Raw genomic sequence first — 17,192 nt, forward strand, 5'->3', positions numbered from 1 at the left:
AATGCAACGTATTTTGTTTGTCAAGTTGCACTGAGAAATTTGAATTGATTTGTAATGATGTTCTATTTTATGAAGTGTTGAGGCTTGTAATTCTGTGCTTCGCTAACTGATGTTTCAGGACTGTCCAGCATAACGTTTTCTGGTATACATATAGGATATTTTTTCTACATGATATTGTCTTTTTTTTAAAAACATTATTTTATTGTGGGGAAAGTGCCATTGTCTAAATAAATATTATCCATATTGCACTTCTGTAACACCTTTGTTTTTGTTTCTTTGTACTTAATTAAATAGTTTTTGAAAATGACTTTGCCAAACTCTTTCAGGAATATTTTTTTTTATATAAAAAAAAAACTAATTTAAAAGAAAAGTTTGATGTAAATGGAGCACATTATGTCCAAATTGCAGTGAAGATGAAGAAAAACATCATTCTCATGACTACAAAGCAAATATTCATTGAATTATTCGTCAAAAATGAAGTCAAATTAAGTGTCTGTAACGTGCTGTTGCATTTCATCTAATTTTGGAAGCATTCCTTTAAAGGTCATGTTGGAGAATGGACAGTGTTGTGCTGTTCCACTGATGTGAACTTTCATCACGTCTACAATGAAATCCTGTACTCGAGCACTGAATAGATTATGATTTATGACAGTGATTCTCATAACCATTGGTGCAACTGCACCTGAATAATTGAAATTGAACCTAAACGATAATGTTTCTCCAACTGACGGCTGGAAACACGGCAGAAACTCAGTCAGTGTCAATGCTGTGTTTGCTTTCATTAGCTCAGGGCTTTAATATTATCAGGTCAACTAAAACCTCTTCGATCTGCTGGATCTGCTGGACGTCTGTAAGTCTAGTAATTATAAATCCTGCTTGTGATTCCGTTCTCTCATGTTCAAAGTCGTTCATGAAACATAGAGGTCAGTGTGAGGACAAAGCTTTGATTCTTCATCATTAAAAGCCTGTTAAGAGTTCATGCATCTTGCATTTAATGCCTTTAGTCTTCAATAGAAACATTGATCTCCAGATGACTTTAATGGAAAGAGAAACAGCGCCTCCTGATGGCAAATAATAGTCCGTGCTGTAAATACTCATGAAAATCAATCACCTGCTCATGAAATTTTAATGGAGAAAGTATGTAAAAAATGTTCCACATGAGGTAAAAGTATATGATTTAAAAGGAAATATGAGCAATGTTAGCATAAAACATTGTGAACAATATTAAATTAAAGTATGCATTGCATGTGTGAATTTTCATTTGGATCAACATACAAAACTCTCAAATATTGTAATCATTACGAGTTTAGGGTTAAACAAGGAATCTACAAGCATCTCTGTGGAGTCAGTGGGAAGTTCTTTGTTCTTTATCATTAGAAGACAAATTAATTCAAGTATCCAAATTATATATTATCATTGAAATTTTCATCAAAAAATATACTCTAAAAATTCAATATATCTGACTTTCTATACTTATCTACAGCGTTACCAGACGCAAAACCCAAGTTTCTCTTTGCATGAACGTCTATTATTGGCTGGCTGTGAGTCTAACCCACGACAAAACATATTTATATGTTAAAAAATGCATAAAAATAGCAACGTTTAACCGCAAAAACCCGTTCTGTGTGAATGACCCCTCACACGTCTTCTTTCATTTGATTGGTCACAACCACCGCTCTCCCAGGAACCCCATTGTTAGTCACTTCCCAAGACGAGACTAGTAAACAGACAAGTTTCAACATACACTAATAACCTTTAAGAACATTAAAATAAGATATATAAGAGTAAAAAAAACTATATTCCTTAAAATGATCCCTTTTAAGAATACATTTCATTCCCCATTCATAGTTTGCCAATCAAGACAATCTAGCAGGGTTTCAAGTTTGTTTATGAATGATATTATTTTGGTATTTTCCCCAGCAGTCAGTACAGTATCATGTACAGTATGTGTTGATGTTTATTGCTTCTCAATATCTCTCCAAACCTCCCCGTCAGGATACTGATGCTTTTGCACGGATTCTTCCAGCATTTCACAAGAGAATCCAGGATCCTGAAGATGTAGAAACACTTATTTATTATGCTATTGCTACTAAATGTCCATATCCCCCACTTTTCATTTTATACACGTTTGTCCAAGTGGAGCTAATTATTTCATTTATTAGGTTACACTTTATTTTAAGCCCCCCTTGTTAAAGTGTAATCATACATTTAAGTACTGAGTAATAATAATTAACAACATGTACTTACTATAAAGTTCAGGTTAAGATTAGGGTTTGGTTTAGGGTTAATTGTGTGTAATTATGCATAATTTACTGTTATTACTATGGTAAGTACATTTAACAAGGACACTAAAAAGTGTTACCATTTATTATTGTTTTTGCATTGTGATTTTAGTGACAATTAAGCATGAATATTTTCATTTAAAATTATTATATGATGAAGATTATCTTTTATTACATTTAACTTATTATTATGCGCAGTTATAAAGTAGTCATTATACAGTAGTAATAATTTGTAGAATTAGAGTTATCAATTTGTGAGTTCATAATGTATAAAAGTAATAGCATAGGCCTATTACATTACACAAAAATGTATCATGTTATCATCATCAAGTATTTTTACAGTATTAATATTAATTACATTTGACTTATCTCATTTTATTCTGCTTTGCTGACTTATTTTTCTATAACTGCATGGCTAAAGATATGGGACATTTCCATATCAATTCACAAAATTATTTCAGCGATTTTTAAAGGGGTGGTATAATGACCTTTTATACGAGATGTAAAATAAGTCTCTGATGTCCTCAGAGTGTGTATGTGAAATTTTAGTTAAAAATACCCCACAGATCATTTGTTAAAATTGTCCTTTTTTGAGGGTGAGTAAAAACGTGTCGTTTTGTGTGTGTCCCTTTAAATGCAAATGAGCTGCTGCTCCCGGCACAGGGGGCGGAGCTTCAAGAGCTCGTTCTTAGCAGAGCCATATAGAGCCCTTTGTTGCGAGGCGGGGTTTATGTAAATTTTAGGGTTAGTGATGTCACTAACCCGGGAGGAAGCTTGTGTAGTCCTTACCAGCCGTTTATTGTAGTCCTTAAAAAGCCATTTCTTTAAAAGAAAATATCTCCCTTTGCTTTGATCTTTGAGCGTTGTAACTTTGCAGATGTTGTTTAAGCTCAAACAGCAACATTACACACTCACTAAAGTTAGAAATGTGAGATCATAATCAACCACCCCTTTAAAGAGCCTTCACAGCTAAAAGAACCAAAAACCACAATGACACTGATCAATATAAACTAGTTCTACACACAAGAGTGTTTTAGGGGAGAAAACGTGTGGTAACCGTGGCATAGTAAAAGTGGAATAACAGATTCCAGACTGAGATTGGGTATCGAGAACCAGATTCATTTTAGAGCACCGGCATTCAATAAGACGCGCATTTTGCTTGTCAGTTCCTCTGTGTGTATTTTAATGTGATTTTAAAGGATTCAAGCGCAAGACTCGAAAGAGAAAGTCCCTATAACCAGCTGTTCATAGTGCAATAGCATGAGATATCCCTTGATCCCTTAACTTACCACTGGTGGTATGTAGTGGGCATTTCTGATGATGGTGGGGCTTTTGAAGTGTTCATGCAGATGATCCACATACTCACACATCCTGTAATACATACAGAGAAAAAACTCAACTGAATGACCTTCTTTATGCTCAAACAGTTCATGCTGAAGATCTGAAGGAACTGTTCACCCAAAGCTGAAATTACTCCAAAAATGCAGTCGTTTTTCCACTTGAAAATCTTCACTTCTGGTCGATTCATTGGCCTTTCACAGATGGTCCACTAAACAAAATTAGCTGTTTGCCCTTATTTTTAATATATTAACATGATTTCAACCAACATTACACAGATTTCTTTATTTATTTTGATGTTCTATATTTATTTTGAAGTCTGGGATGTTGCAGTTAGTGAGGGGGTGTTATGATATAAACGCTTAGTGAAGTGACTTAACTAGTTGTCCAGCAACAATCAAGTTAATGAGTGATTTACACTAGTTTATCTAGACTTTTTTATATATATATATATATATATATATATATATATATATATATATATATATATATATATATATATATATATATATATATATATATATATATAAAAGTCTAGATAAACTAGTGTAAATCACTCATTAACTTGATTGGGGTGAGGAAATCAAAGCCAGCCTAATCACATGTGGCTTCCTTAAGGCTGATTGGTCGGCTAGTTTAGTCATTCACAACCCACCAACTAGTCAATTTTGAAAGGTTTTGCCCCTGTCTATTACACACACTTATTACCAGCAATAGGGCTTGGAATACAGTTTTCTCTAGACTTCTTTTATGGTGCCCTTTTGAGCTCAACACACCCATTGATTTTTGTTTTAAAGACAGCAAATCTTAGCAAATAAGCAAAATATCTGTTTATATTCTACAATAAAAGAAAATGGTAACGCTTTACAATAAGATCTCATTTGTTACATTAGTTAATGCATGAACTAACATGATCTAACAGTGAACAATACAACTTTATGCAACATTTATTAATCTTTGTTAATTTTAGTTAATAAAAATACAGTTGTTCATTGTTCATGTTAGTTCACAGTGAAAAATTTAATTTTGATTTTAAAAACGTATTAGAAAATGCTGAAATTAACTAAGATTAATAAATTCTTTATAAAGTATCATTCATTATTAGTTCATGTTAACTAATGTAGTTAACTAATATTAACAACTGAAACCTTATTGTTAAGTGTTACAAAAAAAAAAGAATAGTGTTACAAAATAATAATAAATAATAATAATAATAATATGATGATGATGATGATGATGAGGGTGTGTAAATGACAATATCAGTTTTGGGTGAACCATTTCTTTCAGTAAGCATCAAGGCTTCAAAGCATTAGACTTAAAAAAGAGGAATACACACACATTTTTCCAATACACATACCTATTACTTAAACTAGCAGACACAGAAATGTAGTCAAACAGAATGAGGTGTTGAACAAGCTCACACAGTCCCACACCCCCGGCATGAGGACACACGGGAACTGCAAAGAAGAACAAGACATACCAAATCCAGATCAGTTGACAATCATTCCAACATTTCATAGACATTTGTGGATAATATTTACATTGGATTTACCATTAAACTTAGCAGCCATGAGTATGATGGCCAGGTTTTCATTGACACTGCCCACCCTACAGCTGTCAATCTGAACAAACTGTAGAGCTGAGGCCTGAAGAAACTGCTTGAACATCACTCGGTTATGGCACTGCAAACAAGCACACACACATATATAGATACAGTACAGTATGGAATCAAAATGAACTTAAAGAGATAGTTGACCTTGTTCTATGGAACAATACTGATACTGATAATGGAGGTCATTGAGGACCAATGTTGTTTCCAACATTCTTAAAAATATATTTTTTGTGTTCTGCAGAATAAATGGTATATAGTTTCGGAACAACATGAGGGTGATTAAAAGATGAAATATCCCTTTAATATGGCATTGACGGATAACAAAGAACAGATTTCAATAACAGTTCAAGCTATTGAATATTCAACTTTGACATATCAAAAAGTTCATAAAGAGATTGTAAAACTAATCCATATGAATTGAGCAGTTTAGTTCAAATTCACCTCAAGCAGGTTCAGTTGAGCTTCTATTTATGTTCGCTGATCAATGTCTATATGTGAATAAAAGCCTAAATTCAATGTGTTTATCATATACAGCGATTGAGTCTCTTTTAAAAAATTGGACTAAACCGCTCGATTCATATGATTCGTTTTACGATCTCTTAATGAACTTTTTGAAGCGTCAAAGTGGTAGTTGCGTAGACTGTCAATGGAGGGACAGAAAGCTCTCAGATTTGGAACGACATAAGGGTGATTATTTAATGACAGAATTTCCATTTTTGGTTGAACTATCCCTTTAAGATGATAGTTATAATGCTAACGATAAATATATAGTTCTAAAAATCATTCTAAATATAAAAGAATAGCTGAGTCGCACCACAACTATAAAGATAATTGGCAAAGAGAAACGATATTGTTAGAATCACTTTCAGAAAAAAAATTTTTCCAGCTGATGACCGATAAAAACATTAACAGCCAATCAGAATCCAACCTCACATATTTAAAGCGGCAGACGACAAAACTGCACTACCCTTAGAATAAACAAAATTATATTGTCGGCTGCTGTGGACGCTAATATAGTTAGCATTATAGTTAGCATTCTTAGTGTGAACAGGCTTTTATACCAAATAAAAACACTCTCACCTGCTCTCCAGAGGCCACTCCAATACCAAAGGGTGCAAGTGCCTAAAAACAAGACAAACAACCCTCAAAACCTGACTAACATGGTCTAATAATGAACACAGTGAACCAGTTTACCTTCGAGATGGAAGCATGACCTAGAATATCATCTGGAGACGTGGGCTCCTCAATCCACAGAGGGTGAAACTCTGCCAGCTTGGTTACCCAATTAACCGCTTCGTTAACATCCCACCGCTGGTTGGCATCAATCATCTGACAGAAAAGAGGACATTAAACTCCCCTGCCAAATGCAGCCTTCCGTTCATAGTCTGGACCAACTTAACATTCAACTTAAAGGGATAGTTCACCCAAAAATGAGAATTAGCCCATGGTTTACTCACCCTCAAGCCATCCTAGGTGTATATGACATTCTTCTTTCAGACAAATACAATCGGAGTTATATTATAAAATGTCATGGCTCTTCCATGCTTTATAATGGCAGTGAATGGTGTTTCTGTTTTGAAGTCCATAAAAGTGCATCTATCCATCATAAGTGCATCTATCCATCATAAAAGTGCATCTATCCATCATAAGTGCATCTATCCATCATGAAAGTGCATCAATCCATCATAAAAGTGCATCTATCCATCATAAGTGCATCTATCCATCATAAGTGCATCTATCCATCATAAAAGCGCATCTATTCATCATAAAAGCACATTTATCCATTATAAAAGTGCATCTATCCATCATAAAAGTGCAACTATCCATCATAAAAGTGCAACTATCCATCATAAAAGCCCATGTATTCATCATAAAAGTGCATCTATCCATCATAAAAGTGCATCTATCCATCATAAAAGTGCATCTATCCATCATAAAAGTGCAACTATCCATCATAAAAGTGCATCTATCCATCATAAAAGTGCAACTATCCATCATAAAAGTGCATCTATCATCATAAAAGTGCATCTATCCATGATAAAAGTGCATCTATCCATCATAAAAGTGCATCTGTCCATCATAAAAGTGCAACTATCCATCATAAAAGTGCATCTATCCATCATAAAAGTGTATCTATCCATCATAAAAGTGCAACTATCCATCATAAAAGTGCATCTATCCATGATAAAAGCGCATGTATTCATCATAAAAGTGCATCTATCATCATAAAAGTGCATCTATCCATCATAAAAGTGCATCTATCCATCATAAAAGTGCATCTATCCATCATAAAAGTGCATCTATCCATCATAAATGTGCATCTATCCATCATAAAAGTGCATCTATTCAAAATAAAAGTGCATCTATCCATCATAAAAGTGCATCTACCCATCATAAAAGTGCATCTATCCATCATAAAAGTGCATCTATCCATCATAAATGTGCATCTATCCATCATAAAAGTGCATCTATCCATCATAAATGTGCATCTATCCATCATAAAAGTGCATCTACCCATCATTAAAGTGCATCTATCCATCATAAAAGTGCATCTACCCATCATTAAAGTGCATCTATCCATCATAAAAGTGCATCTATTCAAAATAAAAGTGCATCTATCCATCATTAAAGTGCATCTACCCATCATTAAAGTGCATCTATCCATCATAAAAGTGCAGAAGGCCTTTATTAACCCCCCAGAGCAGTGTGGAGTTTGTTTATAATGGATAGATGCACTTTTATGGACTTCAAAACAGAAACAGCAGTTCACTGCCATTATAAAGCTTGGAAAAGCCAGTAAATGTTTTAAATATAACTCCGAATTGTATTCGTCTGAAAGAAGAATGTCACATACACCTAGGATGACTTGAGGGTGAGTAAATCATGGGCTAATTTTCATTTTTGGGTGAACTATCCCTTTAAGCTAAATCTGATCTGGTTGTAATATCTATCTACTGTTTTGCAATGTAAACACATTTGACTGAGAATCACCAGGGTGTTGTCTGGTCCAATCAACTTTCGGATAAGGCTGCATCTACGGATGTCATCCTGCAAATCGGCCCCAACCTTCACTTTAAATTTCGTCCATCCCTGGGCAAGAGCTTCAGAGCAGAGCTATTCAAAGCAGATGATATTTGTTAAGGTCAGAATATGATTATGACAGAAACCAAAACAGCCACAGAACAGGCATACCTGGGTAAGTTGCTGGTCAGTGTAGCCCAGCCAGGCACATGAAGTGGTGTAAGCAGGATAACCTTCCCTTAACATCTGCTCCTCTGGAGGGGTTTAAAGTCACCATGAAATCAAGATTGACACTTCTTACTGTTTATGGAATATTGCAGTGTTTATTATAAATGATTTATCCGAGCACATAATTTTTTTTTAATTCCTGTGTTTTGAAAACTGTGTACACTACACCGTTTTCAACTAAAAACATAAAACTTTTTATGCGTTTTGCTGTTCGTTTACACGACAACGGCGTTTTGGAAGCCTGAAAACGCAAACTTTTGAAAACGGGTTTCAAAGTGCAAGTTTTTGAAAACGGTCTCTGTGAAAACAACAAAAACGCGCATGACATTATGAAGACGATGACATTATGCACATGCACATTACGTGTTCAGTCTATAGTGTTTCATCGCCATCTAATAGCAGCAGAATACAGCGTTTTTGCGGATCCGTCTGAATGGGGATCATTTTGACAATGGTGTCGTCTGTACGTGGAAAACTCAAAATAAAAAATGTAACATTGTTGTCGTGTAAACGTACCCTTAATCTTCAATCAGAATATCTTTAAGTCATTAGTGCCCATCACAAAGAACATTGCTGAATTATCAAAAGTATGGATTGAAGTGAAGTGACTTCAATTCTAATAAAATAAATAAATAAATACATAAATAAATAAAGTTAAAATGGTCCTAAGAATACATCTTAATTCTTAACATACACAACCTTTCAAAAGTTTGTGGTTGGAACGTTTTTGAAAGAAGTCTCTTCTGCTCACCAAGGCTGCATTTATTTGATCAAAAAATACAGTAAAAACAATAACATTGTGAAATATTATTACGATGTAAAATAGCTAAACAGCTAAAGCATATACTATGTGAATATAGAGTAAAGTGTAATTTATTCCTGTGATCAAAGCTGAATTTATCATCATTACTCCAGTCTTCAGTGTCACATGATCCTTCAGAAATCATTCTAATATGAGGATTTGATGCTCAAGAAACATTTATGATTATCATCAATGATGAAAACAGCTGCTTTTATTTGCTTAATGGTTTTATCAGGATTATTTGATAAATAGAAAGTGCACAGAACAGCATTTACTTGAAAAAAAAAGTAAAACTCTCTATAGCCACTTTTGATCAATTGAATGCATCCTTGCTGAATAAAAAACAAAAATGTATTCCGTCAAAAACAAAACTCTTACTGACCCCAAACTTTTGAAGATTTGGTAGAGCATGTATGTGCTTCTCTGATCAAATGACACTTTAGGAAAAATTATAATATGATAAATAAATAAATAAATATGTTCAACAGTTTATAGCCTTTATGAACTGATTTCACCTCTAGTTTTCTTTCCCGTTTTGGCTTTTACCAAAATATCTAAAAGAAAGAGAAAAGGAGTATTATTATGGAGTATAAGAAGTAATTCACTATATGAAGAATATCTGATTAAACGACCTCACCTAAAGCTTGCTCCTCTGTCAGCGCATCAGTGATGTATCTGAAATCAATACAGCTGATCAACTTCACAGGATCCTAAGCAGAGGATTCATAAACACACACATTCAGAAAACATAATGCTGACTGTTCAACACGTTTACAAAGCACATCAACAAAAGGGTTTTTATTTCATGTGACCTATTTTAAAAGTCAGCATAAAAATCAAAATCGACCCTATTTATTTTTTCTAATGCATATTACTGGTCTTATTGTGAACAATTCATCCATATACAGTACACTACCGGTCAAAAGTTTTAGATCGGTGAGATTTTGAATGTTTTTAAAAGAAGTCTCTTCTGCTCACCCAGGCTGCATTTATTTGATTAAAAATACAAACAAAAACAGTCATATTGTGAAATATTATTACAATTTAAAACCGCTGTTTTCTATGTGAATATACAGTAAAGTGTAATTTATTCCTGTGATCAAAGCTGAATGTTCAGCATCATTACTCCAGTCTTCAGTGTCACATGATCCTTCAGAAATCACTCTAATATGATGATTTGATGCTCAAGAAACATTTATGATTATTATCAATGTTGAAAACAGTTTTTTACATTTCTATTTCATGATGCTATGATGAATAGAAAGTTCAAAAGAACAGCATTTATCTGAAATCTAAAGCTTTTGTAACATTAAACACTACCGTTCAAAAGTTTGGGGTCAGTAAGAATTTTAATTTTATTTTTGGGGGAAATAAATAAAACAAATCAATACATTTATTCATCAAGGATGAGTTAAACTGATCAAAAGTTACAGTAAAGACATTTATAATGTTAGAAAATATTCTATTTTAAATAAATGCTGTTCTTTTGAACTTTCTATTCATCAAAGAATTTTGAAAAAAAAATTACATAACTGTTTTCAACATTGATAATAATAATGAATGTTTCTTGAGCATCAAATCATCATATTAGAGTGATTTCTGAAGGATCATGTGACACTGAAGACTGGAGTAATGATGCTGAAAATTTAGTTTTGATCACAGGAATAAATTACACTTTAAAATATATTAAAATAGAAAACAGTCATTTTAAATTGTCATAATATTTCACAATAATACTGGTTTTTTTTATGTTTTTTTTTTTTTTTTTTTATCAAATAATTGCAGCCTTGGTGAGCAACAGAGACTTCTTTTAAAAACATATCGATCTTAACCATCTTTTTTGACCAGTGTATATATATATATATATATATATATATATATATATATATATATATATATATATATATATATATAGACCCCTAATCTTGTCAGAGCTACAATCTAATAAACAAAAATCAGGTCTTGCTTTACATTTTGCTCAATAACCGGATTAACTCGGAAACATGTTACAATATGGAAATACAGTTAGTCACAATTTCTACTTTTAAGTAGTATTCCTTTGTTTTGCATCTTAATTTTGATAATTTCAGCAGCTAAAGATCGAGCACTCACCATGTCAGCAAGAAGCTTCCACAAGGGCTGCAAAACACATTAATTCTGACCATTAATGATATTCTGCATTCATGAATTTTCACGACATCTGTTCAAATAGACAGCACGTAAAACGATCTCACCTTTCCCTCCGCTCGTGCCCATAAATCCCAGACGGCGTTCAGAATGGCTGCCGTCGCCAGCTGAATTACTCCTTTCTCTGGTCCAACCTATCAGTGAGATCATCTGTTGATTCAGCTGAACATGAAGAAGTCTTGATCGGACGGAAACCCCTGGTACTCACCCATCTCATCTGACCATCACTGCTCAGGAGTCTGTAGAAGCCTCTGAAGTCACCGGTTATCTCCTCCAAAGTCTTTCCCAACACCAACGTAGACAAGGCTTTAACTGCACACACGACTAGACAAACACAGACACACACACTGATCCAGATAAGTATAACCTAGTCCAAAACAATTGGAATTTCTATCATAATTTGAAACTAGGGCTGCACAATATTGAAGAAAAGTGCGATATGCTATAACTCATTAAATAATGCAATATTTGATATGCGATATGTCAAATAAACTAAAATTATCTTTAAAATATATTTAAAATTATATAACCTACATTCGTGTTTCACGTCTTTTTGCTGCAGTGTTTTACAGTAGCATAAGAAGTGTTATTTTAACATCGGTGGGGTTTAGGGGTTCAGGTTATCCTACATTAGGGTTATTTAACAACACAAACTGAATAATCAAATGTAATAATAAAACACTGCTTAGTTTTCACTGTATGAATTAAATATATCCTGATTCTTATTAAAGCTACAAAAGTGATTCAGCCGAGAGTGAGTGATTTTCTCTTTGTCTTTTGCTCATGACCACAGTTATTGCAAGCCGTTGCGATATGCATATCGCGATATACATTTGCAATATTTTGATAATTTCAATATATTGTGCAGCCCTATTTGAAACTAAGGGATACTAATGGGGAAATTATGTCCTTTTAAGAGAGTCATTTCACTCAGCGGCCATCTCTGAACGCCTCTCAGGCGTGCAAGTGCAGCTTTGTCTCTTTGAACGGGGAAACATCAAATTCTGCAAAACTGTTCGCTAAGCTTACAATTAAATTAGGGCTGGGGGAATTAAAAAAAAAATAACGCAATTGACGCAGCACTTTTTTTTTTTGCCTCGTTTTAATGATTTCCTGTTGCGGCTGCTCCGTGTTCGGCGATCAGGTTTCATTCTCGCGCAGCTTTCATGAGCGGGTCTTTTCCGTTCAGTGTGTGCGCCGCCGCACTCTCCGTTTCGTGTGTGTATTTGTGTGTGTGTCGGCGCGCTCTGCGTTCCGTGTGTGTGTGTTGGCGGCTCTGTCGTTAACGGCCCAAACGCTCCAATCATGTACCGAGCACTGGAAAAGTAAAGTCCACTCAAATAACGTGAAATTTCTCTGTAGACTTCTGTTTGCTGAGCTGGTATAGCCATGCTGGGCAACAATGGTAAAAGCTCTGATCACATGCTCTGGTAATAATAGCTTTGTAGGACTATATTTTATTTTGATAATTAGTAGAAAAAATAATAATAATTGTGGTGTATTGGGTGGTGTAATCTGTTATATTGATTATGTTGATTGATTATTGAAGAATAATAATATATATTGATATAAGCTATTGATGTTTAATATTATTTTAATATAGGTCTATTTTCTGTTCCTTTTTTCCCCCTGTGTTGTTTAATTTAATTAGGTGATTGTAAGTTTAAATATTGATGATTACAAGCTTGGTGGAAATGCAATTAATTGCAATTAATTAGTTAATTTTTTTTAATCGATTCCCAGCCCTAAATTAAATGTAATATTTGAAATCACTAATGAAATCTGACAACAACTGTCTCATGAAACCGGAGCTTTTAATGGCAGCGTCAGTGACGCGAAGACTTAACCAATCGGCGATTGGCTCTTATTTAGAAGGCGGGACTTATTCCGCCATATTGAGCGTTGCAATTTTCCCCATTCAAAACAATACGAGAGAAGCGTCTTGTGTTGTTCTATAGTCTTTGATGATACTATACAAAAATTAGATATTTTAGCCAACAGCGTTTTTATTATTACCAATAAGATAAACCTTCCTTTCTGAAGCTCTTTGTGCAACACTAGCACAACAAAATGTAGTGTGTCACATGCGACCAATGTTGGTTACATCATCACAATGTCACAGTTTTAGCTGGGAATATTTATTCCAATACAAGTATGATACTGATAAACTGAACAGCATTGTTGGGGAAAGTTACTTTTAAAAGTATTGAGTTACAATATTGCGTTACTCCCTAAAAATGTTAGTTGTGACACTTTAGATACTTTTGCACTACTTTTTCTCACCTGGGCTAGGCTTGCTTGTTTATTTTTTAATGAGAGAAAACACCAAAAGTGAAATAAATAAGCACCAGGCCAGAAGATATGCGAAGTCACGACTGTACATTAGAGGGCGCCGCTCAAACAAACCTTTCAGCTGCCGTTCTGGGGTGCGTTTCCCGAAAGCATCGTTAGCCAACTATGGTCGCAAGTTCATCTCAATGTCCATTGAACTCTATTGGTAACGACGGAACTTGCGACCATAGTTGGCCAACGATGCTTTCGGGAAAAAATCCCCTGGATCGCAGAAGAATAGGATGCAGGAGGAAAACGTAAAAAGTAACTTTTAAAGTAATTACTCGTTACTTGAGAAAAGTAATCTGATTAATCAGATTACATAATTGAGTCACATACTTGTAATGCGTTACCCTCAACACTGCTGACCAGTATGATTTTTTTAATGGCCGATAGCATGGACAAATATAATGTAGACGTTATTATTATTATTATTAGAGCACTAATATTAGCATACTTGGTAAAAGTGAGCAAAGCAGGTCAATGATTCAAGATATTCACAGAAATATGACCTTTGGTAAAATAATTGTTAGACAAAAAATATTCTTATCATGAACCTATTTTTTTGTTATCTGAAATGTGTGCCCTAATTATTGGCACTTCTTTATTTAATTCTTTGTGCAACCTTTCTTTGTCAAGATATCATATCGGTACACAGACAACGATGTACTAAAAATGCTGTATTCTGCTGCCAGGCCAGTAGATGGCGATGCGATTTCTTCGTTTTCACAAATTCGTTTTTTGTTTTTTGTTTTTGTAGTTTACATGGAGGCGTTAACAGTATCGTTTTCAGAAGCGTGCACTTTAAAACCTGTTTTTAAACATTTGCATTTTTAGGCCCCCAAAAAGAAGTTTTTAGTTTGGATCTTAACAAAAAAAACCCGGAAAAAATTTTATTTATGCGTTTTGGCCGTTCATTTTGGGGGCTGAAAGTGCAAACTTTTTAAAACAGTATCGTTGTTGTCTCCTTGTAAACTACAAAAACATGAATTTGTGAAAACGATGACATCCATCGCAATTTCGCGTGTGTGTATTATGGTTCAGTCTATAGGCGCGTAGTGTTTCTTTACAAAGTGACATCGCCATTATCGTGTAAACTGTGAAGTCCATGCTTGTGGAGTGGACTCTTCTCTTCAGTTCATCGCACGGGTTTTCTATAGGGGATTGTGGACGGCAAGACTAAATATTCATTCTTTGGCCAGTGAACCATTTGTGTGTTGATTTTGAGGTGAACTTTGGATTATTGTCCAACCACTGTCAAGTTAAAGCTTTCTAGCAGAGGCAGTCATGTGTTTCATACATTTTGAATGAAAAATCAAGCAGATAAACAGCAAAGACATTATTTTAACAGCTGGTTTCGTTCATATTTACCATGAGACCTGAATTAGGATATCAATATTCACTTTCATTTCATTCCATTATGAAGGAGTTTTACTTGATGACACTTTTCACCAGAAGGTGTCAGGCTCGTATCGTTACTGAAATAATAGAGATTCCCCTCGCACGCCATGGTCATATGACATACAGTATTTTTGCTGAATAATTTGTGAAGCTCACCGATTTCCGTCCCTCTTCCCACAGTAAAAGTCAAGCCATAACCCTTCAGTTCAGTGTCCGTGTCCAGAACAACATACGCCACAGAGTAATCTGGATCGGTGTGCTGCGAATCAATCACATTCATTACCAACTCTAATGCATTATTGTTGTTGTTGGTGCAACACATGAAATGACTGATATAATAAACACCAGAGAAGTGAACGAACCATTGCATCCGATCCATGTTGTTCTAGTGAAGTCGGGAATCTCACGTCGCGCACTCTCACATTTATTATTTTGCTTCCAGACATTTTGTTACAGTTGTAAACTTACTATGTGGCTGTCGAGTGCAACACTTCTAACACTCCGCCCCAAGAACGCTCTGATTGGCTGGCTTTTTGACAATATTTTCAGACCGTAGAAATCTGATTGGCTGTTTTGGAAATGACAACAATGACAAATGACAACAAAGTGATCATATGATCGTAAGAAACGAAACTACTGCTGGAATACTGTTCTCTGTTGTAGGCTCTAAGTAATAATAATAATAATTAAAAAAAAAGAGTCCTATTATAGGATGAATATTTATGTTGGCGTGAGAAAGCCAACATACTTTTTTTATTTAAATGCATACGCTTTATTTTATTGTGTCCTTGTTACACGTTACATGTATTTACTATAGTAATACCTATAACATTATACATACGGGCATTTCTCAGATTAAGGGCCAAATTGGGTTGCTGCAATTTTGAAAATTAAAATTCCAAATTTTACTAATTGGTATACATCAAATTATCAGTCCTTAAGTCAGGAGCGACGTTATGAGCTTGGTTGAGACCATAAGATAAGGGAATTTATGATTTTTTGCCATTTTCTTAACTATGTCAAGTAAATGTGTCATTACCATCACATCATCGAATATATGTAAAAAATTTAAATTAAATGATAAATCAGTGCTTTTAAATCTATTTGATCTTGAACTTAATGGGATTGTTGATTTTTACTTGCAAGATGAATTATAGTCATTTAAGTATCTAAATTTCTGATTCATCAATCTACACTGGCTTGGAATATAAGCTTATTTTAAGTGAATGCCATATATCAAAACTTTTTAATACAGTGATCATTTAGACTGTCCAACATTGTCAGAAATATATAATTGTAGGATGTTTTTGTAATTTATACATAATTTATTGGCAAAAATATGTATGGGGCTGACACTGCAGTTCTGGTAATGACAATTTGTTGCGGTGATGACAAATCCTTTATGCTAAAAGTGGTAGCGCCAGACCCGGAGATTGGCTGAATGGATTCGAAAACGGTAAAACTCAACTGTTTAACTCTGGGGGAGTTGTAAAATGAGCCTATTTCCAAAAAAAGTGGAGTATCCCTTTAAGACCCTAAGTGACTTCAGACCAAAAAAAAACAAAAAAAAAAAAACAGCTAGTAATCTGTTTAAACATCAAAACATAGTTTAATCTGATTATGGAAGACCAAACATGACCTGTGTTCCTTGTGAACAGGATTGGTTCAGTATAATTATAGTCTAAACAGACTATTTAATAATTTCATAGCCATGTTGAATAAAAAAAAAAAAAAACATGAAACAGGAGGGCAGTTAAGAACAGGTTGTCACAGTTGTGTTCTGTTTGTGTTATTCCTATTAGTCCTATTTTGGTGTGTGTAACCTTCTGCCTGTCTGTACCCGTTGGATATTATTATAAGTAAAAGTTTGTATTGGAACTTTTGTCTCCTCATCTTCTGCCTGCACCACACCGTGACAGAACTACGGACCTCCAAAATGGATGATGGAGCTCAGTTTATTTCGGTGGCTCAGGAGAACACAGATTTTTTG

The 17,192-nt window shown here is 34.3% G+C and overlaps 1 protein-coding gene across 1 annotated transcript; it reads right to left on the minus strand.

The window, feature by feature from the left end:
* Positions 1 to 971: 971 nt before the first annotated feature.
* Positions 972 to 15,743, minus strand: enosf1 (enolase superfamily member 1). Its single transcript, XM_081351474.1, has 15 exons — positions 15,565 to 15,743; positions 15,359 to 15,461; positions 11,679 to 11,794; positions 11,518 to 11,604; positions 11,396 to 11,422; positions 9,921 to 9,993; positions 9,799 to 9,837; positions 8,425 to 8,507; positions 8,224 to 8,346; positions 6,427 to 6,561; positions 6,313 to 6,354; positions 5,173 to 5,302; positions 4,978 to 5,077; positions 3,572 to 3,653; positions 972 to 2,050 (listed from the first exon to the last, which is right to left on the minus strand). Exons 1-15 carry the CDS (start codon positions 15,646 to 15,648, stop codon positions 1,958 to 1,960), a joined length of 1,317 nt encoding a protein of 438 aa, XP_081207600.1. The 5' UTR covers positions 15,649 to 15,743; the 3' UTR covers positions 972 to 1,957.
* Between the last annotated feature and the right edge of the window lie 1,449 nt (positions 15,744 to 17,192).

This window comes from Scardinius erythrophthalmus (genome assembly GCF_964197995.2).
Source record: "Scardinius erythrophthalmus genome assembly, chromosome: 2".
NCBI lineage: Eukaryota > Metazoa > Chordata > Actinopteri > Cypriniformes > Leuciscidae > Scardinius > Scardinius erythrophthalmus.